We start from the raw sequence: 25,388 nt of genomic DNA, 5'->3' as shown, positions 1-25,388 counted from the left end.
CAGTTATCAGTCATATAAAATTATGAGCAAAATCTGAATTTCTAAAATACTAGAAAATATACATTTTCAAACGATTCATGTAATTTTTATCAAATACTATCCAAATTTTAAATAAATTATATTTTATGCAGCGAATTAATCAAAGGTTATAGTTAAATATGAGTAAATGTCAGTTATCAGTCATATAAAATTATGAGCAAAATCTGAATTTCTATCTGAATAGCTAGATATGATATGATTATAGATTTGATTTAAATAGATGTCGTGACAACACTTGGTAGCCAAAAAGCTCTGGGCACGCAAAGTGATATTTCGTACTGAAAGTCTGAATGCACATGTACGAAAGTATTATTGTAGTAATAGAAGATTAACCATTGACTAAGAATTTTTACATGGTTAATGGGTAAACAATATGCACACAATAAATCTTTGACGATTATTTCGATATTTTAATATTTTATTGAATTATCTTCGTAATTGTTGTAACTGTAGCTAATAATTGTAAGTACATCTTTGACGATTATTTTGATGTTTTAATACTTGTTATACTCGAATCGTAAAACTTTACAATGAATCGGTCACGTTGATATTGAAGTTCTGTTGTTGCTAATATAAAATCATGAAAATAATACAATACTTTGCCGGAATCCAAACTTATTTATAAGTTATTAAACATGTGATATTAACTATGCCCGATCGCGCATTGCGTTATAATGTTCTCATTAAAAAATCATTATTCATTATCTTAAATTTTTTTATTCAAACAGTTAACTGCAACTGTGATTTTGTATAACAACATGAACAAATAATTCTTTACAATAATGCAATATTATAAACAGTATCACACGCACAAATATTATTAATAAATGATCCACAATCTAAAACATCAATCAACAAGTATCCAATCCATTGACTAATCATTTTTTACTTCTTAGATCCAAAGATCCTAAAAACAGCATCTAGTCTCGAGTGAAGATTTAAATTCACTCTGGAATATAAGAACCAGTCTGCTAATACATACAAACCGTTTGCATTTTACGAAAGAAAAGCGACGTGTATTACGCTTTGAGAGGAACAGGCAAGTTCAGAGCTTGGTCAAATATAAACACACACACACACATACACATTATATGTGTAAACCGACTCGGATCTATATACAGCAACGCAATCGTCTCACGCTCTCCTACCTATATAATAGTCTACCATACGAATGACCTCTGCTTATATCATACGCTACTCATCCTCGCGGCATCAACGCTGTACGTTATCGTATATATAATTTCGTACGTGCCGTGTATCCTTGCACATTGGCTCGGCATTATGTACGCTCGCTCGAGTCCAACAGTGTAGATCATACATACAGTTTTAACGTGCAGCTTTTCGAGCATTACGCAAACCTACTATACAGCCAGTCGAATCGTCCTTATATATACACGTTTATATATAGATAGATGTGCAGTAGACGAGTACTACTGCTGCTGCTGCTGGATTATAATATGCACTGCACATACATCCTAGCCGAGGAACGGATTCGCACAGTTTACATCTTGTACACTTTTTTTCCATTAATTTTATCTCGCGGACCTGCTCGTAATACTTTTCCCAATACGAAGCTGTGCACTCGAGTGCTTGGGAATTATCGATGTCTTCGGCGCATAATATATGCACGCGCAGTAAAGTCGGCAGTCGTGTGTCTGCAGCAGTTAAAAGCTCAGCGCGCGTGAATAAAATTGGCTCGTATACCGAACGATCGCTTCCAGAAATGGTATATGTATGTACACTGTGAAAGCTCGACACGCGCGTGACAAATCGTCCACGATGATCGATATAATCTCGAGACTTGGCTGATTTGCACTCGCTATTTTTAGAATGACAATCGATTGAACATTTGTTTCCACTTTGATTGAAATTCGTAAATTTGATAAATGCAGGAAAATATATCGTTCCAGATGAAAGCTTGTATTAATGGAAAAGAGAGTTTCTCCTGCTCTCAGAGCGTTAGATTGAAAAACAAAAAAATCGCAAGGGATTGCAAAAAAAAATTAGATCCAACAAAATTCGAAGCGTGTCTTTTTCTTTGTCGAAACATTGTCCGAATGATAAATACTTGTTAACCAATTGAATTGCAGTGGTACGGTGGAATTGCAGAGCTAGACAAAACAAAGCCAAAAAAAAAATGATAAAAAATAGAGAACATACATGACGCGCTTTGTTCTCCGGAGGTTCATCTTCAAAGGCATCGAAAGCTATTTGTCTTTTACAATCATTCCCGCTCGACTGCTCCATCCCGATTCGCGTGTCTAACTGGCTCGAAAATTAAATACGTCAAAATTTTCGTTCAATTTTCCTGGCCCGAGTTAATTTCAAACATGCATGAGCTTGGTAAATTTGGCTGCAACAATAGTCCGGCCTACCGCGATGCCGTGTAAAAGGGCACAGGATGGGCTTGATACGTCCAGGCACGCAAAAAACACAAATCAAATATCACTCGCTAAGCTGAGTCGCTGGACAACGCCTGTGGATGCAGCAGCAGCAGCAGCCACCGCATACAACCCTCTCAAATTTCAAAAATTTTTTTATGCGTCAATTTCGATTCTCTGTCCAGAGCCAAAGATCCCGTTGAGTCTCTGGCACACAATGAAATATTATGTAAAATTGTGAAATCTTTCTCTTTCCTCTATCCATCGTATACATTTTGCGCTCCGCGATGAATATATCGCGCGCAGCGATACACGCGTCGAAATAAAAGCTGGGAATCTCTCTCTATACGCGTGCACGCCAGCTGCTCGTCATGATATACCTTTCACGTATACATACGTATATATTCGCGCGCGTACGTGATTCCAGGGGTAAAAACGTCGAAGCTAGGCGAGAGAGAGAGATCGGTGTAAAAATGAAAAAGTATATTGACACTGCAATTGAAACTGAATATTTTCTCAAAAGGTGTGCTGCGCGCACGATGATACCCCTTCTCGTGCAGCAGTGCTGTGCGTGCGCGGAGAACAGAGCAAACAAAAAATGGAAAACTTTTTCATTTTTATCTCGACGCTTCGGCATACACCGATCCCCGTGGCTACTGTCGCGCGCGAAAATAGCTGAAAATTTTTCCACGCGAAACAACAGAGCTCAGCTCCTTCTCGCGAAGCTCGGCACGTACGCGTTAATTATGAAAATATTTGTCTCGAATCGACAAAAATATTCTTCTCGGCGTATCTTCTCGATGCCTCGCGGGGGTGTAGAAGAGGCACACATAATACGCAGCTCCGTATATTATCGTAAAATCAAATTAGCGCACATAAAACTAAATAATAAGTATATGCCTCGGCGCTCGCAAAACCCAAAAATGCTCGCATGCTCATATTGACTCGGTAGAGTCCGTCAGAAAACAATGTAAATACTTCCAGGCACGGTTTAGTGCCCTCTCGTCTACGAATTTGCCGTATACGAGCTTAGAAACGACGCCCTCCGGGGCCAAGTTCGTGTAATCGGGGCTACACAAACACATATATAGTCGTCCGCATAGTTGGTGTTTGTGCATGCGTGCATACATTTTACATTATATATTACGCGCTTGTTCTGCGGCTCCGAGAGAGAGCCCCCAAATAGTCTGTGAGCCGTTGCAACGGACTGCTCGGCGCGTCGACTCGCAGCTTCGAGGAAAACGCGCGCGTAAAGATTATAACGAGCTGCTGCTGCAGCAGCGGTGCACAACGTGCACGTGTACGTATACGTACTACTACTAGCCGCCCTTTGCTCGCAATTTTCTCTCTCTTTCTCGCTGAAGGTAGAGAAACGCGCGTTTAACGTAGCGCTCGTCTGTGCATAATTCAATGTTTTTACTCGTGGATGGAATAATACCTTTGCTCGCGCGCGCGCGTACACCAACCGAGCTTTCTTATGTGCTCGCTTTATTTTTTTTCTTGTTTTTTTTTTCACAACTGCGCACTCGCACACACCCACCCACCCACCAGAGGGCAAGCGAGCCTCTTCTCTTTTTCAATTTTTATTTGTTCATTTTGTCATAGCTATATGTATAGTCAACGACAGGAGCAGAGAGTCGTGCGCAGGATGTAGCCGCTGCAAGCGTGCCACAGTGGCCTTTCTCTCTCTCTCTCTCTCTCTCGCGTTCTCGAATAAACGCACTCTGCGGTCTACAGTTGAATGTTACATAGCTTTGGCAAAAGCTCGCCTTTGACAACGCTCTTTCGTATACATGCAGACACACACACACACCCACACACGGACACGCAAGCTCGAGCTATTATACGGAACTAAAGGCGCGTGTATGTACGCGGACGCGTTTCATCGGGTGCCATTTGCACACGCGCGTCTACGTATACGGCTGAAGGGAGAAGAAGATATTATGTGCCACGAGCGAGTGCAGTACTATACCAGCACCATCGCGACAATCCTCATCGTTATCGTAATAATTTTCCCATTTTCTTTCTCTCGTCTCTCTTTTCTGGAGGGATCCCTTTTAACGTTTTAATTGTAAAATAATGAGCGGCTTTGCTTCGTTGCAGCTGCGCGGATCCCGAGTAGAGTATAGAAGGTCGCGTTCACTCGTGTCATTTGGACTAGCATATACACACTTATGCTACAATGGTATTTTATACATTACATATACATAAAGCTCCTCTGTGCAACTGCACAAAACGGGTAAAAGTGACATATTACATAGTTCGAAGAACGTCACGCGGCCACTGCTGCTGCTGCTGCTGCTGAAGAAGAGACGACGGAGGAAAACTGGCAGCTCGACGCAGCGTGCGGCGACGCATATGCGAGGAATTGAATAAACTATGCACGCATTAAGCAAGCGAAACGCTTATATATACTGCTATACGCCGAGTTCTCTCGCTCCCTCTCGCTCTTTCGCTCGCGCATTATAGCCATGTATCACGGCCTGTTGCAAATGACGTCTGAATCTGGCCGAGTAATTATGTTGCAGCATTCAACAAAGCTAATTATCTCGAGCTAGCTCGAGCTCCGCTCGAGTGCTAACGCGCGCGCGCGCACACGTACACGCAGCACAGCACACACTTATATGAATTCAAACTCATGGCTGTATATATACGTACGTTTTTGCCTTAAAATGCAAAGTCGGCTGAGATTTCGCGCGCGAGCTCACATTATATTATAAATCTCGGCCGTCGACTTCTCTCGCTCTCGCTCTCTCAACAGCAGCAGCTATATCTAGGACTACGAGCACGAGGAACAAGCGAGTCTCTCCTGGCAGCTGACTGCGCGCCACATTTTCGCGCGCGCTTATCACCTCCGCGTGCTGCGCTAGCTATATATATAAGCTATATAGGCAACGTCGAGTCCGTTTTTTCTTTACTCGATTTTCTCATTTTAAACGCGTGCTGCGCCGCTCATCTCTCTCTCTCTCTCTCTCTCCCTCACTCTACTGTGACGTCAACATCGTTGACCCAAGAGTGTATATAATTTGCCTCTCGAGCTCATCCGCTTTTCTCCTGGCTTCTTGGCGCAGAGAAAGAGAGAGAGAGACGGATATTATAACGAAGAAGTGGACGACTAAATTCTAACGAATATAAGCGCGGCGGCTCGTCGCAAGTTCAACAGCTGGTGGACGAGATCTCATGTACCAGAAATTAGCTCGAGGACTCGATGTCATACATAAAAAGTAGAGCGTGATAAGTATGACACTCGAATTTCAACGCAAACCTGCGATGACATTGCGTTCGAATCGACGTAGGATTTTCATCTTATATTAAAGGTTGCAAACGCACGAATGAAGAAACGAAGCAGGATCCTTGAGAGAGAGAGAGAGAGAGAGACAAAAAGGCGGACGCGAGGGAGAGAGCGTAAAAAAGACAATCGAGCGCTTATTGGACATCGAAAGTGTAAAGGCTGCTCTGCTCGTGTTGGCATGGCACCTCGATCGAGTCGAGAAACTCCGAGTGAGCTTGCCGATATCAGCGCGGGCTCTGTGCGAGGCAAAGACCCTTCTGCTCGTCGACGATCTTCCCAATTACCCGAAGATTCAATTTTCGGTATTAGCAGAGCTTCGTTTTAACTCGATAATTGCGACCGATACACGTGTATCGCAGTGAGAGTGAATTTGATATCATTTCGTTCGCTACTATATCTTTCAACTCTCTCTCTCTCTCTCTCTCTCTGTGCATCACAAATTTGTAAGCATTATAATTTTCTAATATTTTGTAAAATTACTCGTGCTACTGCCGTAGTTACTTTACCACCGCTTGCAGTACATGGTTAATTGAACTTCATTTCTAATTATAGCACGTTTTTATAAGCCTGCCTTGCATTGGTGCAAGTTTCTAAATGATATTTTCATTACCATTTCGATGTATACTTTCAATGTCATGTGAGTCCCTCTGACGTGCATTCGGTCTAAGGTAGAGGGGGTAAGGAGCCAAGGAGCTATTACGCTTTCGTGGGGTCTTCTCGCTAATTATATCGACTCGGGTCTCGGAGCGTTTGGTTGCTAGCAAAGAGCTAAATTCCTGCAGTAAGCAAGTGTTTACAAATAATATCTGTGAAAGCGAATATAAGATATAGCGTTGGCTATTCGAAGCGTATAACCTCGAATATTTTCTCAGTGCCAATCTTGAAAATTCACTGTGATTTCATATAATAAAACGAGTGATGGAAAGTAAAGAGGACATAATTAGGTATTACATTTTTATACCCATTTTTTGAAGCTATCGTTTCATCAAACTTTATTATTCCTCAGGGTAAAACAAGAATCTAATGTTACTTGGCCGGAAGCAGACGATGATTTCAATTTTTATTCGATGAACTCTTGTAAAATCAAAACCTTTAAAACATTTGAATCATCAGTGAGTTTAATGATTTGAATTATATTTTGTCTTTACAATATCCATTATACAATTTTAATTATAGGCAAATCACACGGGTGAGGTTAAGGAATTGCAAGAAAAGTTGGAACAAAAAATATTCGTAGAATTTGAATGCAAAGATGTTAAATCTGAACCGAAATCTTTTTCGACAAAAACCTGCAAAACTGAAGATCCAAGTAATCCACTAGTTGTGAAAATAGAAAACCAAATTCAAACTTATCATAAGAAACACGAAATTGTAGGAACATATCAGACTCAAACTTACAGTGATTTATTAGGTAGCCAGACTAAACTTGAAGATCATGTTGATGTATTACAAGATCGTAGCAAACCGTTAAAATGTGAAGTTTGTCACAAATCATTTAAATTCCAAAGTCGACTAAAATTTCACGTCAACGCAGCACATATCAAACCCTTTAAGTGTGCGATATGTCATAAGGCATTCGGAGTTCAGTATATACTTAAAAGACACATGTTGTTGGTACATAAACAGAGCAAACCCGTCGAGTGTGACATTTGTCATAAATCATTTGGACTAATAGATACGCTTAAATCTCACGTAATTACTGTACATTATCGTAGCAAACCTTTCGAGTGTGACATCTGTCACAAATCATTTGGGCTAAAAGGTAATCTTAATACTCACGTACATACAGTTCACGATCACAGCAAAACCTTCGAATGTGAGATTTGTCACAAATCATTTGGACAAAAAGGTTCCCTCAAAACTCACATTAATGGAGTACATGAACGTAGCAAACCTTTCGAGTGTGAGATTTGTAACAAATCATTTAGACACAAATATTACGTCAAAGTTCATGTTAATACAGTACATAATAAAATCAAACCTTTCGAATGTGAAATTTGTCACAAATCATTTGGACAGAAAAGTAGCCTCAAAAAACACTTTAATGCAGTACATGAACGCGGGAAATCCTTTAGAGTGTGCGATATGTCACAAATCATTTGAATTTTATGGTCAACTCAAAATCCACATTACTACAGTACATGATCGTATCAAACCTTTCGAATGCTAAATTTGTCACAGATCATTTAGACAAAAAAGGTCCCTTCAACATTCACATAACTGCAGTACATGATCGTAGTAAACCCTTCAAATATGATTTATGTCAAAAATTTAATAGTCGCAAAGATACTCTAAAAGGTCACATGAAGTCTGTACACAATCAAATCCTTTGAGAGTAAGATTTCTCACAAATCATTTGGACACGAATATCATTACAAACGTCACGTGAACGCTGTGCATAATCAAAACAAACCATATAGAAGCTCAAAATTTGTTACGGTAAATTTGAATCCAATGAAGTTTTCTACACTTACATTATTATGATACGTAATTTTAGAAAATCATTCGCCTACATATCCTGTAGTTTTGTAAATATCAATAATGGATTCCAAATTGTTATTAATTTTATTGTAACTTTCCACTTTCCTGATTTACATTAATTGAAATAAAAACTTTATAAATTACCAATACCTTATGCTCCCTAATGGTATGCGAATAGAAAATTCTGACCTTGAAGCAATAAATAATTCTCTTAACACCACTTGATAACCACTGCAAATAATTTCTGTAATCGCAGAAGATTGGGAAACTGCCATTGTTACTGATAATGAAAAGATATTATTTTGCAATTATCATTCGACCCTGATCAACTACGTACCGTAAGTACATACCCGCACTGCACATTTAAATTCGTACGTATGTGAAAGTATTGTATTCATGAATATGAATTCGCCACTGTATCATGCATGCATGAACCTTTAAGAAAGCTTGTATATAACCAACCATTAATTAATAGCAATACCTCCGTAAAGTTCGATCGTGCAGAACTCAGAAGCATTAAAGTTATTGTCAATTTATGAAAACTTAACTTTAATGTAATGGTAACACCACCAGAATACAAATTAACAAAGAAAGGATTTTGCTACACTAAAAAAATCTAAGCGGTAGATCCAGCAAGTGATATTCTGCTTTGACAGTAATATAATACAGCAGCAAAATATATCCCAATAATTTTGTTGTGTAAGCAGAATTTCTTTCGATGATAGAATCCTACCCTATTATATGATCTACTGCAAATATTTTTTTTCAGAGTAAGTTATATTTTGGTAAAACAAAGCCTATATACCGTGAAATTTTTTCATAAATATCTCATAGCTTTCGAAAAATTCAAGCTGCAGTAGGTTCTCGTTTCGTATACGAAACGTTATGCTAATACATTATCACCGATCAGAAATTTTTTGGTTGGTCCATTTGATCCGACGAAGAATCGGCTGTAACAGATATATACACAATATACGAAACGAACAAAACCGGGAGAGACAAGACAGACGGCATCGAGGAAGAAAAGAGACAGCTCCTCTGGCGCAGCCGAGAGAAAAGAAATCGAAAGAGGACGAAACACCGTCGTGATTCGGTCGCGCCCGCGCGATCTAACTCATCCATCCATTATACGCTTCGAGGGCAAGAGAGATCTGTGCGTTCGTACGTATATATATAGCACCCAGCGACACCAGATAGTTTTATGCGCGAAAAAGAAGTACAGCCGAAGGGCCGCCTGCAGCAAGATCGAGCAAGAAAATCGAACTTGCTCGCTCTTCGTCTCTCTCTCTTTCCCTTTTTCTCTTTCTACTTTACATTTTATTGCTCGAATGTCTCTCTCTCTCTCTCTCTCTCTCTCTCTCTTGGCCGGTTCCTCGATTCTGCATTAAGCTCGCTCGCTTGCGAAGGGATCAGCTCGACCGAGGCAGGCCGATGTGTATAGGAACGTTAACGTATAAAAAGAGCACGAGAATAAATCCAGCCCTCTGATCGTTAGACGAGCGAGCCGAATCGAAGCTCTATCGTCGTATACATATAGACGCGAATTCGCTGCTCATTTTATTTTCGTTTTGTCCTAAAGTTCGAACACCACTTCGACGTGATATATATATAAAATACGTAAAAGAAGACACGTACGTCGCGCAAACGAACTGGCTTATCTTGCGCAGCGCGAAATATATCATATAGCTAGCTGCAAGCTCGAATGCACTTATGAACTTGAAGGAAAGATTAAGTAACAAAAATCACTATGTTCGATAGGTCCGATGGACTTGCCAAAATTATCCTGAAAGAATAGAGTAGTTGTGTGAAAATACTTAAATATATATTAATTTCAAAATTATGTTGCCACTTGCGAGTTTTGTTAAAAATACTTGTTCGCCATCTATCGGCGGTTTATCAATTTTAGTAGTAATTTTTCGTTAAGGACTTTTTTTTGTCATGCCCGTCGCTCATATTAATATTGGGTATCTGTACAGTAAAGTTTCTTAAAATGGTCATAAACGCAGTAATTTTTATTACATATTACCGTGTGTCAGTGAGACAATGTAACTAACGTTTCTTCGATAGAGCCTAGTAAAAAAATTCGAGCTTTGAGCGCGTACGTTAAAATTGCCACTACGTCTCAGTCAGTTTCGCTAAGGCTCTCGAGTTACGAGTCGCACATACGACACGCACACATCGTATATATATCTCGGCCTCGTGAGCCACACAAGCACACGAGACATGCAGATCTCGACCTGCACGAGGCAAAAAACGTTGTACGCGCTTGTGTCACAGCTGTGTGGCATGCATAGACGTAGATGCGCGTGTCTATTAGACGATTTTTCTCAGAGGGTCCATGCACAAATTGCCCCGCGGTACCTTTTCGTTAAAAAGACTTTTTTACTACTAGTCTAGCTTTCGCTCGTCGTGTGTCTCAGCCCGGGTTACGTAATATCCATGTAGCTATGTATAGTACGCCTGCGAGCCCCAGTGCACTACACATGATGCACTGGCTGACTTTGTGTCGAGCTCTTGTCTGTCTCTCTCTCTCGCGCGCGTTTTTTTGTCGACTTTTCGGGGACGGCAAAAAAAAACAGGCAGAGAAAAAAAAGAGGCTAGTTGATTATTGTCAAAGCCCGGTGGCACCCAGTCACTACTATACGCGGACGTACACGCGCGTAGTCCCCGAGAGTGGAGCTGCCACTGTATAACGCACAAGAGACACGACGAGAGAGTATATAATACGAGTGTGTAGGGGAGCACGCGCGCGGGTACTTTGCACAAAGTGCGCACGACTCGACCTCCTTCTTTTCTTTGAAACAGCGCAGCACTGTACCGCCGCCGCCACTTCGTCGTCGTCGTCGTCGTCGACGTCGTTGAAAATGAAACGACTCAATTAGCGAATTAATATACGGGCTCTTGGACGGATTTATACGTGCGTGCGTGCGTGTGTGTGTGTGTGTGCTGCACGTAAGCGCAAGCCCCAGCTCCGAAAGGATGGGCGAAAGTGCAGCACGCGGCCCGCAGCAGCCGAAGCAGCGCATAGTTTAAGAGCTTAAATGCGCGCGCGCGCTGAAAGCTCCATTATATGCAGCGAATTCCGAGGGTTTGTAATCGCGAGGCAATCGCACGAGTGAATCGAGAACGACGACGGCGGCGGCAGCAGCAGGTATTATATATGGAACTGCACCAGCTGCATTTTTCTATGTTTATATAGGAGCGCGCTTTCGAGCGATTTCGATGAATATATATGAAAAAGCTGCGCGATGAACTAAACGAGAGGGAGAGAGAGAGAGAGAGACAGAGTTGCGGTGATTTTTTTTCTCCCTCGTCGCTTCGAAAAACTGGCCTGGCATTATAAAGAAAAAAGTATGTCAACAAGCTCACGATGAGTATACTTTTTTTTTTAAATGTATTCAGTATCCTGCGCTGCAAGCTCTGTAAACGTAAAACTTTTCAAGAGCCCACTTTTTTACTCTCGATTCATACTTCGTTCGATTATATTATATATACGGCATACCGGAACAATTAATACGCCTCAACGAATAAATACTATAGATTACATTATTATACACGCCGAGGCACTTCGAGAGTCAATGTACGACTTACGCGCGAGCTGCACACGATCGTTTGGATTTCCTCGCGAAGACTGTACTACCATAGGGTACAACTACTATTGCTATAAGTTTCGAGTTTAAGCCGCACACAGCTGTCCCAAGTTTCGATTCTCCGCTCTCCCGCAAGTTCTGCTGCGGACAAAGGTCGGAAATCGCGAGCGCGCGCGAGTGTGTAGGGAGTTATAAAGGTTGTGCTGCAGCAGCTTCGCAGCAGGTGTGGAGTTTCGCGATACTTACGCGGGCCGAGGCCTAGGCTGCGGTTGCTCCGCAGCAGCGGAACACAATGTCTACCCTATATACAAATTCGGAAGTTGTGGAAGGGCTTCTTCTCCTCTGTATGTACGCGCGTATATGCTGTCTCTCTCTCCAACTCATCGCATGTAAGAACACGCCTGCAGAGTGCACGCCGTAGCATCTGCGAGCTTTCACGTGTACCGCCATCGCCGCCTATCTGTACACACGTACGGAGAGCTTTCGAGAGAGAGAGAGCTGTAACGTATACATAAGCGCCCGCCAGTATACTGTACTTACGCGTACTTCGCGACTATATCGCAAGGCGCAAGTGTGTAATCTGCAGTTCAATGTGTGCCATGGGCGCTAGGGCACACGCGTGCACACGAGGAGTGTACCGAGCTTTACGCGCGGCAAGACCACCACGAGTGCGCAAGGAACACACACACCAAAAGTGCTTTGTTCGTCGAGGCCATACGTATGCACCGAGCTTTTCGCCAGTTCTGCCAAGTATTATACTACTACTATTACTAGCTTCTACGGATACTGTGCTATACACGTGCACGAATTTGCGTGCTTGCAGCAGGAGCAGCTGTGTAACATCAACAACAGCAGCAGCAGCAGCAGTGATGGCACTTTCTTAGCTATTCCAGTGCAGATATTTGAACTCTCGAATTTAGCTTTATGCAAGCTCATATAGTCGAAATTTACAGCCGCAGCGTCGCGCGTCCCTCTACGCGAAGTATATATATGTACGCCAGCGTAGTGCGTCATTTACATACATATACAACAACGAGCCGTAACGCAGTCGTTGATGAGCCGTTTCGCTAAATGAAGGGCTTGATTTCGAGCTTTGAGGCTGCGAGAGAGAGATGCTTAGCATTGCTCATCGCAATGCACACACACGCATGTATATATATGCGGGTGAGCGGAGTATCATCACCGAGACAACGTCATTATCGTGAGCTTTGTACGATGCACGCACTGAACACACACATAGACATTGCCATTTAGAGAGAGAGAGAGAGAGAGTGAGTCAATCGTTATACGTATACAACGCGAAAATTGCGTTGTACTGTAGTACGTGCGCCTTCGTACATACACTAGCGTCAACGACGTGTTACGGCGTTTTCCAAATGCCAATCTATTATTGGCAACGTAGATCAGCTCATTAAAATCGAATCGATCACAATCGTTGATGCGCGCAGAGGCTCGCGCTCGTCGAGGCGCACAATGTCAATTAGTTATTCATTAGGAGAGGAGCGACTCAGCCACGACATGCCATTCAACCCCGATAATGCGGTCTGTATATTATACGCACGCGTGTATTAATGCGTATACCAAGCGCAAGGGGGATGAACGCAATACGTCAATGGTAGGTCTAGCTACGGGCACACAGTGCAACTAAACAATCGAATCGTGTGACGCACCGTGTTCGTGTGACGAAAGTTCGTTTTGGCTGTTGCGTGGTTATCGTGGAATGGAAAGAAAAAACAGAGAATTACACTTCGGTTTTTTATTGGCTAATTTAACGAACATCGTGCTATTCTCTAACTTTTATTCTGGAGCGTGAAAAGCTCGTCGAGCATAATTTCGCGTCGTGCTAGCTCTCGCTCTGGATCGAAACCCAAACAACGGCAAAAGTAAAGGAGAGCAAAAAAAAAATTGAATCTCATTGCCACGGTGATTTTATTTACCGTCACTACGCATAATACCGCCTCGATAACAAGGCAAATAAGCCAGCTAACAAGTATTTAAATTTTTTCGCGCGCGCGCTCGAACAGAGCATCCTCGAAGTGGCAGTATAGCAGCGGAGTTGATGATGAGTTGGGCAAAAGTTTTCATTTACACGCGGCTGCTGCTGCTGCTGCACAGCTGCAGCTGTGACTGCCACGACGACACGAACGAACACCAGCAAAAACAATAAGCAAACTTCCACACCGCCGCAGCGGCAGCAGCCGTGTGGCCGTTCCTCGTCGGACGTCGACAATTCGACTTACAACGCGCTGCATAATGAAGTTCTGTATATATACATGTAAACGCAAAGTACGAGTATGTGTGTGCGTGTGTCGATGAGGGTTAACTTTGCATTTTTCTTTTTTAATTTCTTTTTTTTCTTTGCGTATTTATCATCGTTGCGATGTACTTACTTGTCGAGGGCGCGAACTCGCAGGATGAGCGGCTGGACTCTGGCCTGAGACGAGGACGAGGCGTCGCGACGCACTCGATCGCGATGTCGTCGCAGCACGGCCGCATCGTACCAAGCCGGTTCGTAGTTGCGCACGTACGAGTTGCGAATTATTCCTGCAAATTGAGAAACAGATATCTGGTGTTATTTATTGCTTTAGATTTGTTATTAATTAATTTGCGAAATATAACCCGGTTGAAATGTTCAATGTTTATAAAATAGTCAAATGACGCAAAAATGATTATTTAAAATGGATTTTTATGATTTTTCCGCTACAATTGCGTTAAAAATATTATAAATGCATCTTAAATGTCCTGAAAATCAAAATCGATAAATCATAAAAATATCGATCAATTTAAGCTTTCGCCCCTAGATGGCGAGTATCTTTATTTGTAAATCTGCAAGTGACTAAGTATAAATACTTGTATAAATCAAAGCAAGATTTCAGTACCACTACACTATACGCGCTCTCTCGACGTTGATAAAACACGTCAATTTCCAAATTTTTCAAGTATTACACATCTAAACTTGAGCACAAACAGGTGAGCGATGGTGATTCGTCGCGAAACGAGAGACGACAGCCGACATAATCTCGACGTTCTCTCTTCATTCTCTCGCTCTCGCGCGCGCGCGCAAGGGAAATTGCGCTTCTCTTACCCCGCCATGCCTGTCAGAGCTGTATGCTCGCGTACCGATGCCGATGCTGCTACTCTTCCGCGAGTGCAGCTCTCATATTTCATAAGTTGCGCCTCGGATTTCTCATCTCTCAAATTTTAGCATCTCGCTAAAAGAAAGTTTAATTAAACTATGAAGTGTGCACCGTAGCAGCAGCAGCAGCAGCAGCAGCAGCAGCAGCCAGCTAGTTTCAGCGCCGCGCGGCGGTATCCTTTTCGCGGGATGCAGTGCGCGCAAACGCACACGTATAAGTATAATACGCGCAGCAGTGGCAGCAAAGGCATTAAAGACGAAACTCGCGCATCGCATTGTCCTATATACAGTCAGCTGTATAATAACGTACGGAATGTAAATACATCCCGAGCGTTATATATATAATACGGAGCAAGGAAGCGATGAAGTTTAACGCTCGAACTCGTCACGCGCGGCAATACGTATACCATCAACGAAAGACACATAAATAAAGTTTCCATGCGCGCGCGCTTGTAATTCTCTTTTCCATTGCGTTTAAGAAGAGAAAGCGCCGATGGATCACAGCGTCGTCGTCGTCGTCGCTCCGAACAGAATGAGATGAAAACTAATTTGAAGCGCAAAAGAGAGGAATAAAAAAAGGTAAGGAATGAAAACCGTATCCCTGCGCATATCGAGTCTCGACGCTCGCGCAGTAGAAAATTAAATAAGCAATCTGCTCGCTCGTCAGCTATTAATTTCGCGCAAATAGTCTCCATCGCTCTCTCCGATATAAGAGTCAAAGTCAATAAAATCAGTTTTTCAGGTTCACTCGCTCGCAGCGAGGCAAAAGTCCGCTTATATACATTGGCCCCGCATCAAAACTGCCATGCACTTTATCGACTGCTACTGCTACTACTGCATCGGTACACATAGGACGACGAGCGAATTGCTTTGTAAAACCTTAATTAAATGTGATAAATGAACCACTCCGGGGGAAAATGCCTTACTTCCCCGTTGAAGAGCTCTCGATAGACGTCTTTTCATCGTCGTCGTCGCACGTTTTTCGGGATGCAAGTTTGCGTGCGGCGCGACACGATAAGCTCGCTGCATCGATTTCACTAAATTAACAGCTCAGCGAACTATTTGCCCAGCGTCGCGAGCTCGCAAAAAGCCCGTTTAAAATGTCACTCGTGAGATTACGCGCGCCAAATAAATGTCTCTCAAACGCGCCGCGCGATGAATCGAGTTCGTTGCGAGTGATTGCAAATAAAAAAAATCAGCCAGAGCTTTATTATGCAGCAGCTGCTGCGCTTTTTCGACAGCAATTATGTCCTGAATAAACAATTAAGCGAACGCTTTCATAAATCACGCGCAGCGCGACATGATGTTTCATCGCACGAGAGCCCGCGGTAAATCATGCGTGACACGCGCGTACACAATCGATTCGAGATTTTTTACGATGAAAAAGAAAATTAAATTAAAAATATTTGTGCTGCCGATATTGTTGTACGCGCGCACGATTGACAATGGACCACTGTCTCTCGCTCTTTTTCTCTCAGCTGCGAGTTTAATCGCAATTCATGAATTTCAATTTCATGGGTGTGGCATGCGCGGGTACGAGGTACGGTAACAACATAAGCTCTGCAAAGTAAAGAAGAAAAAACAAAAAAAAAACAATTTCATCGAGCCATGATTACACGCGCGGCGGGCGCAGGGAGGCAAAAAAGGCGGGGATCAATGGAAAACTTGTCGAGGCTTATCGGGCTACGCGCTTCCGCGTAGAAAAACCGGTTTTTTTTCTCTTCGACGTACCAAAGCTCGATTCGAGATATATATATATATGCGCCGAACTGGTCGTGGCTGCCGCTGCTTCGAAGTATACGCAGAGGTACACACATGCACGCGTATCAGGCAGGTACATAATTATATCTATTATGAGCCCGACTTCTGCGAACCCCGCGCGCGTGCACACAGCAGCTGTATATGTCTGTATAGGTGCCGCCGCTCTATCCGCGCGAGCGCGAGACTGAGCTGAGTGATACGTACTCTTTCGCTCCAGACATTTTTTTAGATTCTTAAGGACGGGCCTCATCTTTCGATTGCAACGATAAAAAAAGTCGAAAAATTGAAAATTTCGAAAATTGAATACTTTTACAACGAACTAAAAATTGACAGCGCCGCCGAATCAGCTGTTGATGTTATTAGAAACCAAACGATGACGCAGCCCCTCTGAAACGTCAACTTACCGATCTGCCTCGGTTCTCACTGGAAAATATATCGAGAGCAAAGAGGGATTGCGATGTTGAATTTTTTAAGGTAGTGAACAATTAAAACTTGAAAATTTAATTTAAAATCTAAAGAGTGAAAATTCATATTTTGCTTGCTTTACTCAAGAATTTTACTGAAGAAAAAAAGTTCGATCGTATTTTCAAGAATTCCCTTGGGTTTGCGACAAGCGTTGAAAAATTCTTGACGCTACCCACCCGTATGCGTTTTTACTTCAAATGCGTCAGAATCAATCTGTGCGATGCTTGAGAGCATCGGGGTTTTAGTTTTCATGGTATCGATCCTAATGTACTCTAAAACAATACCCATATTCTCAAGTGTCATTATATGACGTATTTAAAGTGAAAACGCGTACGGGCAACGGCAAGAATTGTTTGTTTCTTCAAACTCGAACAAAGTTTTGATAATATGATCAAAATTTTTATCATTGTTCCTTTAAAAAACGTCGGTAAATTTATTCATGGAGTAAAGTTCAAAAATGAAGTACGACTGACATCTAAGGACTTGATTTTATAGAAAACTAGCGGTACCCGTCGTGGCTTCGCTCACGTTAAATTTCAAAGACTAGGAGAATATTTATAAAAACAAAATAATATTTTAGCCTTTTTATGCAAAAAGACATTCAGGAATATGTTTAAAAAAGTGCTTGAGGGTAGGACAATTAGGAATGACAGAAGATTTGAAGTAAGCAACGTTCATCGCACGACAACAACTGAGAGGGAAATTTAAACAAAGCCTTTTAACGATTAAACTGAAGAATTCTGGATTAACTTTTTTAAAAATTGTGGAATATCACCAATAAGCGATGAGCGATGAGCATTGAGTGTGAGGGTGCGATGAGAGTGGGGGAGCAGGTGAGTGTGTGCGAAGTGATAAAAAACGAAAAAAATTCAAAAGTCAAAAACAAAAAAAGAAAAATGTAATCTAAGATCGTAGAAACCTTCACAGTGGTATAGTAAATGTATGGTAAAAATTTTAAAACGATAGTACGGGTAGTTTTTAAGAACATAAGATACACACAGACGTCGTTTCTACTTTATATATATAGATAACCACTGCAGTAACAAATTATAAGTTTTAATTTCAATTTTTTTTTTTTAATAATTATGTGCTCTATTTGTGATTTCATCGACATTTTAAAATTTTTTTATAATATTGCAGGTTGGCTATGCAGTTATACTTGAACTTATCAAGGCAGCAAATTTCTTAAATATGAAAAGATTGGAAGTTCTTTCGAGTCAAGCGATGAGAAACATTTTTAAGAATAAAGAGCCTCACGCAATCAGGGCTGGTTTTCACCGACTAAACATGGATTTACATAATGAGGCAAATACTGAAAAAGATGCTACGAAAATGGATGTTATGGAGTGCTAAGCAAAGCGAAATCGTCTTTCTATTTTTTGTCTGAGATTCTTTCACCATAAATAATTGTTTTACCATCTCCCTACCATTGACGAGGTTATATGAAAAGATATCGACGCAGAGTTAACAATTTTTGCCTGTAATCAACTTGCAAGATTATACCAGTATTTAAGCACACGCATACAAATCGATCGATTTTTAGTCTAATTTTTCCCAATAAGACAATCAACTGGCACTGCAGAAGAACACAAATAGAATCAAAGAGAATCTGAATCTTCGCGTCAGGTTTTCGCTAGACGCATCGCTTAGTTCCATTATGTTGCTACACATATGCACTCGGCGTATACGCATATCGTATGTATACGTCTCGGCTTTTCGCAGCAACCCACAGACCGTAACGGCTACGAACATGTATATATACAGTATTCGTATACATGCGAGTGCACATACATAATGCTCACCAGTCCAAGTAGAGTCTCGCGTATATGTAGAGGCCTCGATATATGTATAGAAGCGCAATCGAGGCGAGAAAAACGCCAACGCGTTTCCCGTTATCGGTGACGCGCTCTAGTAGTTAGCAACTCCGGCTTATACGCATACACATAGCATACATAGCTATATATACCACGAGGTATATAACTGAATCTCGAGAGACGGCCTGTAAGGTGCGGACGTAAGCATCTCAGCATTTATACGAGAGATAGATTGAGAGACAGAAAGAAAGAGAAGGACAAGAAAAAGTGACCCTCGTGCGCGCGAATTTGCTTACTCGACTCTCGTTGCGATTTTCGTACTGCGACGTGTAATATATGTGTGTAAATCACGACGAGAGCCTCGACGCGACGTGACGACGAAATCCGTTTGAGAGCATGACACTTTTTTCAACGAAAATTTTCATTTTTAATATATCTGATTGACCGGTTCAACTATGAGATATTCTCATGAATGTTCACGAAATTGCTTTGGTAGACGATTTTTTTACAATTCATTTGTTCGTTCAAAATTGCAAGAAAAAAAAATTAATAACGCTTGAAAATGATTAGTACTCAAAATTGTTGTGTTACCTTTCGTGTGACAAGTATTAGTGTTAATAAAATTGAAGGCTATCCACTACAAACATCAACAATACTTCATTTAAATCCCTGAGTAGAAGGATACAATCAGATAATGCATTGAGTCATTGAAAATTACAAAAATACTTATGCGTAAATCGTTTCGTCTAACATGAATAATTTTACTTGAACAGGTCATCAACAGTTTGACAGTTTGTATTGAACGTTTTATGGTTGGAATAAAATGTTGTCATAGTAGCGGATAACCTTCGATAACCGCTAATTAAATCTATTGATATTTTGTATAATTAAACTTTTAATTAAAATAGTTGTTCTTGTAAATGTAAATATACTCGTATGATAGTGCGTCGTTGAATCAAAGCCGTTTTAATTAATTTTGACTGAAAAACTATGCTAATACTATCTCGAGGCGGTAGAAACTAGTGAATAACAACAACAAAAATTGGCAAGAATTCGGTCGCCGATTCGTACGATAGTCGAATCTACTGCAACGATACAAGCACACATTTCTAGATCATTGAAAATTCGGTCGAGTACGTGTACACGATGATCGTCCCACGCGTTTTTTAACGGAGTCGCGCGAGCTCGGAGCTACGAGCTGCGAGTATACTCTAACATCTACATGGCTTTTACTATACATATATATATACCAAACGAAGGCGAAAGAAAAAGGAGCTACAAGGAGAATTAGCGATACATATGTGTATAAAAATATCGCGTGGGATAACAACCATGCGCGCGGCATACGTCGCCGCAGCAGCAGCAACAGCAATGCATTTTATATAGGCTACGGAGAACCGTGAGCTGCTGCATATAATAGGCGATCTATGGCGCTGCGATATGTTGCACGACACGACACGACACACTACTGTATATATATGTATACACTAGCTGCACTGCTCTAGGTGCACGCAGAACTTGGCCTCTGCCGTGCGAGAGATTGCCTCGTACTCGAGCGCGCGTGTCCCATATTACATATAAATCGGAAATAAAGCTAATTGCCGCCAACCCGTACCGTACGATATATAAGTGTACCAAACATGTGTGTTCACGGAGGCTAGATGATAAATATTGTGTGTACACCTACGTACGCGAGCCTGTATACAATGTGTCGTTTTGTGGGCCGTGCACAGCAGTATTAGCAGCAACGGCATCGCCTGGGCACACACTGAATCTCGGCTACGCTCGAATGCGGGTGAAAACACACTTGGACACTTTTTTTCTTCTCTCTCTCTCTCTTTCTCTTATTTGTGAACTCAATCTCATGATTTATTTTGTCGACAAATCGCGTAACTGTGCATCGCGGCCCTAATTGCGCTTCCTTTAAAATATATACACGGAGAATAATTGGATGAAAGAGATCCGAGTTATAACTGTTTATTTAATTTTGAGAAAAGGATAAAAATTATGAAAGCGTGTTATAAGAATTCTCGATACTCGATAGTTAATCCTTAACTAAGACTTTTCTCTATCGGAAAGAAATATGCCATCTAATGGTCACTGCTCGAACTAAGACAAAACGAGACAGTGAGCACATATCAAATTAGAATTGGGAATTATGGATTCATTTTTTATAACCCTGCCGGTAATTGAATGTAAAAAAATAAGAATATCAAAATCGAAACTAGTACAAAATTATGCAGATAGAAACTTGATGGTCAAAGCAATTTTCCAGTAATTATTGAAACGATCTTAATGTTAAAAGTTTTCACTTACAAAATTCGTCATGAACGATTGGGTTACTCAAAATTTTAACTGGATACGTGTTTATCGGTTAGACTAATTTGTATCTATGATCCATGTAATTCATTCTATAACAAGTTTAATTTCGAACAATATAATTTTTCAGTAGAAGTTAAAACAAGTTTCTAAAACAAATTGAAATTAAAATGACTATTAATCAAACAGTTTGCAACAAACCGTATTTTTAAGTCTTTCGCACACTTCGCTAGTAATGATTTATCTAAAAAGTCTAATGCAGCTGCCTTCATCGCGGTTTAAAGTGCAGTGTTACTTTACTCAAGAGCATGACTCATCTGGTCAAGTTCGTCTATTTGTGAAAGATGGTAATTAGTTCATAGCACTAAAATCAATGTAGCAAACTAAACAACGAATTTAGTACTCTGCTAAGGCTAATTAAAATTTACGAAACGTTGGTACATTAGTCATTCATCTAAAATATTAGTTTCAATATGATTAAAAAATAATCGTTAATCATTTATTATTGATGCAATACTACATTTCTTATCATTCCATTTGAAAAATTTAAGATTTAAATCTAACTAAAGGCCACGATTTCTTTCTCAATTTATTTCACTATCGCCTTAAAATTACTCAACAAATATCGCAACTTGAAAAAAAATTTTAATCCGATATAATAAACTACATTTGAAATGATTTTGTATTATTTTTTTTCAGTTCAGTCAAGATTTATTCAAATCTACATGGTTAATGCGCCAATTATTGTTTATGTATTTAGTAGCAAACACAAACGCGCGCGCGCGTAATAAAAATATTACGCACCAATATACCAACGTTTATGCAATTAATGGAAAATAGGTGCAATACGAGTAAGCCGATAATTTACTCGCACCGCAGTCGAATTATGCATTGCATCAAAATTGAACGATCGAACTGTGTTAATGGCCTCTGCTTTTAATACTAATGATAATATCACTCGTGCGCCGCGAGCGATGTATCATTTGTTTTTGTTTATAAAAAATGTTCCGGAACGAAAACAAAAAGCTTATATACACGATATTATAATACAAAGCGAGCATCCGAGCGAAATAAGTCGAGATGCATCTCCCGCTTCGTTCTACATGGCTGTCGGTGCATGCGGCATGAAGCAGGCAAAAAAAAAAAAGAATAAGACGACAACACGAAGAAAGAAAAAACGGAGATGCAAAAATTACATCTGCGCGCGGGGGTAAGGCTGCCGCCGTGCGCGCACACCTCATGAATCACAGTCAGATCAAGGAATCCAATTCAACTCGTGACAAATGAAATAGAGGTGCCTGTCGTTAGAATCTCGAGACAACAACAACAACGACGCGCACTGCACTACACTCACTCACTCACACACATACACACACATAAACGCGAGACTCGAGACTCGTTCCGTCATAGTCTGACTATACGTATTATCCGTAAGTGTCGCGATCGCGTAAATCTTTAGACGTACCATATTATACGTCTCAATTAGGTCTCCTTTTAAACACGCGGACGTCATTCGGAGAGAGAGAGAGAGAGAAAAAGAGAGACACGAAGGAATTTTGCAGGCGCTTGAGACTATTTCGAGCGTGTGCACCGAGGCATTTTTATTTACTTGCGACACGTCGTCGTATATTGTGCCTATTTCGAATTTTTTTTCCTACGCGCTAAGCTGTATAGGCACCTCGATGCGCATTTGCTACAAACGTAAGCGGCAGCAGTAGCGGCCCGTTTATAAGTGCATTAATCCTTGACACGAGCTGCCGGATGGATATGAGCGCGTCAAAGCCGTTTTTTCTTCGATTATTCAAGGTCAATATGTACTTTTATTTTGTGAATTGTACGTAGAGAACAAACGCTTGAATAGGTAAAAATGACTAGTTAACATAATTCTAGAAATTTTCGAAACCTTGAAAACCTGGATTAAATATACCATTGTTCAACAATTATTAATCACAATATGACAAAACTGTTGTCAGTCGTTTAAATTAATAAAAATATATTTATAATACACAGACGTTTAGTAAGCAGATATTTATAATAATAATAGAAGCTCCACTTAATTATATACTAATGGGACATTTTTTTACCACTTGCGAGTTTACAAGGCTCCATCTGTTGACAGTATCAACAAATTGACAGTGATATATTATGACACCTTTAATTACAATAAATCCTGATACTACAAAAAAAAATGGTAACGGTGTCATAATCCTTAAATTTTTCTTCAAAAACATAACTCATTTTTATAACCAATAAGCAGCTGTCTAAGGATAACTGCTGAAACTTCAATAAAATTTTATAAAAAATCTAAAAACACTAAAAAAAAGTAGAAAGTCAAAAAAATACACATACTTATCCATCGAAAGTTTCGCATCAAAATAATTACAATTAAATATACGTCGAGATAAACTTACCCAAATGCGGCTTGGGTGGTTGCAGGGGCAGGCCTGCTACGAGGGCAAGCCAGACGAGGAGTAGCGTCAGGGCCGGCTGCATGGTAGTAGCGCGGTACCTGCAGGAGATGCTGCTGGATGGCTGCTGGTGGCGACGCTGCTACCTAAGCCTGGCCAACGGCATCGTCTTCGCCTTCCTCGTCGTCGGCGTCTCCTCCTCTTCTGTGATCGCCTTCGCCTTCGAAGGCGATATCAAACTACTACTACTGACTCTAACTGCTTCTGCTGCTGCTGCTGCACCGCCACCTCCTGATTTCTCTTCCAATATCATCCCAGCCTTTGGCGAAAAGAAAAATGATAATTGACTCGGACGTGTGTGTATGTGTGTGTGTGGCGATGCTGGAGGGGGCTCTCTTTTATGCGATTGTAGCTAATTGTACTTGCTGAGGTCGTTGTTTCACTCGTCTCCTTTTGCCGCGATAACGCAAACTAAATCTACGAGAGTGTCGCCGGTGCTTTGCCGACCTCATCGGCCCCAACTGCGTCCGCTGAAACAATAAAGAATAATATTTTATTTAACAACGTGTTTCAATGCTACGTGTACGCAAAGGCAATCGTTGAATTAACGATAAATAAAGGCGAAATTCGAGTTTCGTGTTTCGCGCGGTATCTGAGAGCCTGCGAAGCTATTATACGTATACGACAGCGAAAAATAAATATGGATGTGTTTTTTTCCGCGGTAGATTGTATCAAAGAAAGGATGCAGATACCGAGTGGCTCAGCTTTTTATCTATACGACCATTTGCAATTGTAGGCATTCTTTTTCGGAACGATCATGCGGGCTCCGGAATCAATACCATTATCGAGTTTCAAGACAACGTGCATGCACACACACACACACACACGCGCGCGCGCGCGTGTACCTGCAGCAGTCGACGAACGATACAAGCACTAATTCCTCCTGATAATCCCGGGAATCTCGTACACCCTGAATATCGTTGCGATTTTACGTACAAAACTCACGCACTGCGCAGTGAAATTTAATTTCGCGAAACACCCGTAAACGCGCGAAACGAAGCTTTTGCCGAACTATGCAACGCAACACAAGCTCGTGTATCCGCGTACAATGTATATTTTTTAGCATTATTATTATACCAATTACATCGGCCAAAATAAAGAGTAAAAAGTAAAAAATCGACCGCGCCGAGTATACGCGCACCGCCTCGAAATGCGAGCGCGACCGTTGATATTACAGTCGGATTATTGTGCACAGCTCGTGGGCCCGCGAATTCGACACTAATAAAAGAGAACAAAGAAATGCCGAGAGGTGCGCACGCGTCCGTTATATAGCAGTTCGACGGATACATGTACACGCGCGGGGAAAGGCACCACGTCGCCGCGCGCGGCTTCATTTTACACGAACAGGGTTTGTAATTCGCGGAGAGCTTTGTTTCCGAAATATAATGAAAAGCCGAATGAATATTCGCGTGTATCGCGTCCGTATGTATGTGTGCGGCACGGGAGGGCCATCATTTGTTTGACGTACGCACACACGAGAACGGCCTTTTCAAAAGCGAGGCTAAACGACCGAGAGACGTTAATTATGCGCGCAAAGTAAATTAATACGCATTATGCAATGCCATGCTGCTGCGCGTATATACCGGGGCTCGCTCGTAGCTCGCGTTCTTTTTCATTCTTTTTTATTTATTTTTTTTTTTTC

At 41.2% G+C, this 25,388-nt stretch overlaps 2 protein-coding genes across 2 annotated transcripts in view; one reads left to right on the top strand and one right to left on the bottom strand.

Annotated features, from left to right (window-relative positions):
* LOC106651781 (disintegrin and metalloproteinase domain-containing protein 10) overlaps positions 1–23,788 on the bottom strand; it is an 88,846-nt gene extending 65,058 nt beyond the window's left edge. Inside the window, exons 1-2 of the mRNA XM_023462668.1 lie at positions 23,690–23,788; positions 14,174–14,327 (exon numbers count right to left, since the gene is read on the bottom strand). Of these exons, the coding sequence (XP_023318436.1) occupies positions 14,174–14,327; positions 23,690–23,771 (236 nt within the window). The 5' untranslated portion in view covers positions 23,772–23,788. The remainder of the gene's footprint in view (positions 1–14,173; positions 14,328–23,689) is intronic.
* On the top strand, positions 6,468–8,286 carry LOC106651913 (zinc finger protein 85-like). The gene is made up of 3 exons (XM_014370609.2): positions 6,468–6,656; positions 6,719–6,824; positions 6,889–8,286. The coding sequence occupies exons 1-3, from the start codon at positions 6,631–6,633 to the stop codon at positions 7,813–7,815; spliced, it is 1,059 nt and encodes a 352-aa protein (XP_014226095.1). The 5' UTR covers positions 6,468–6,630; the 3' UTR covers positions 7,816–8,286.
* Positions 23,789–25,388: the final 1,600 nt, after the last annotated feature.

The sequence above is a fragment of the Trichogramma pretiosum genome, unplaced genomic scaffold (genome assembly GCF_000599845.2).
Source record: "Trichogramma pretiosum strain Unisexual culture from Peru unplaced genomic scaffold, Tpre_2.0 scaffold11, whole genome shotgun sequence".
Taxonomy (NCBI): Eukaryota; Metazoa; Arthropoda; class Insecta; order Hymenoptera; family Trichogrammatidae; genus Trichogramma; species Trichogramma pretiosum.
Note: the sequence above shows the minus strand (reverse complement) of the source record. Positions and strands in the feature narration are given on the sequence as shown.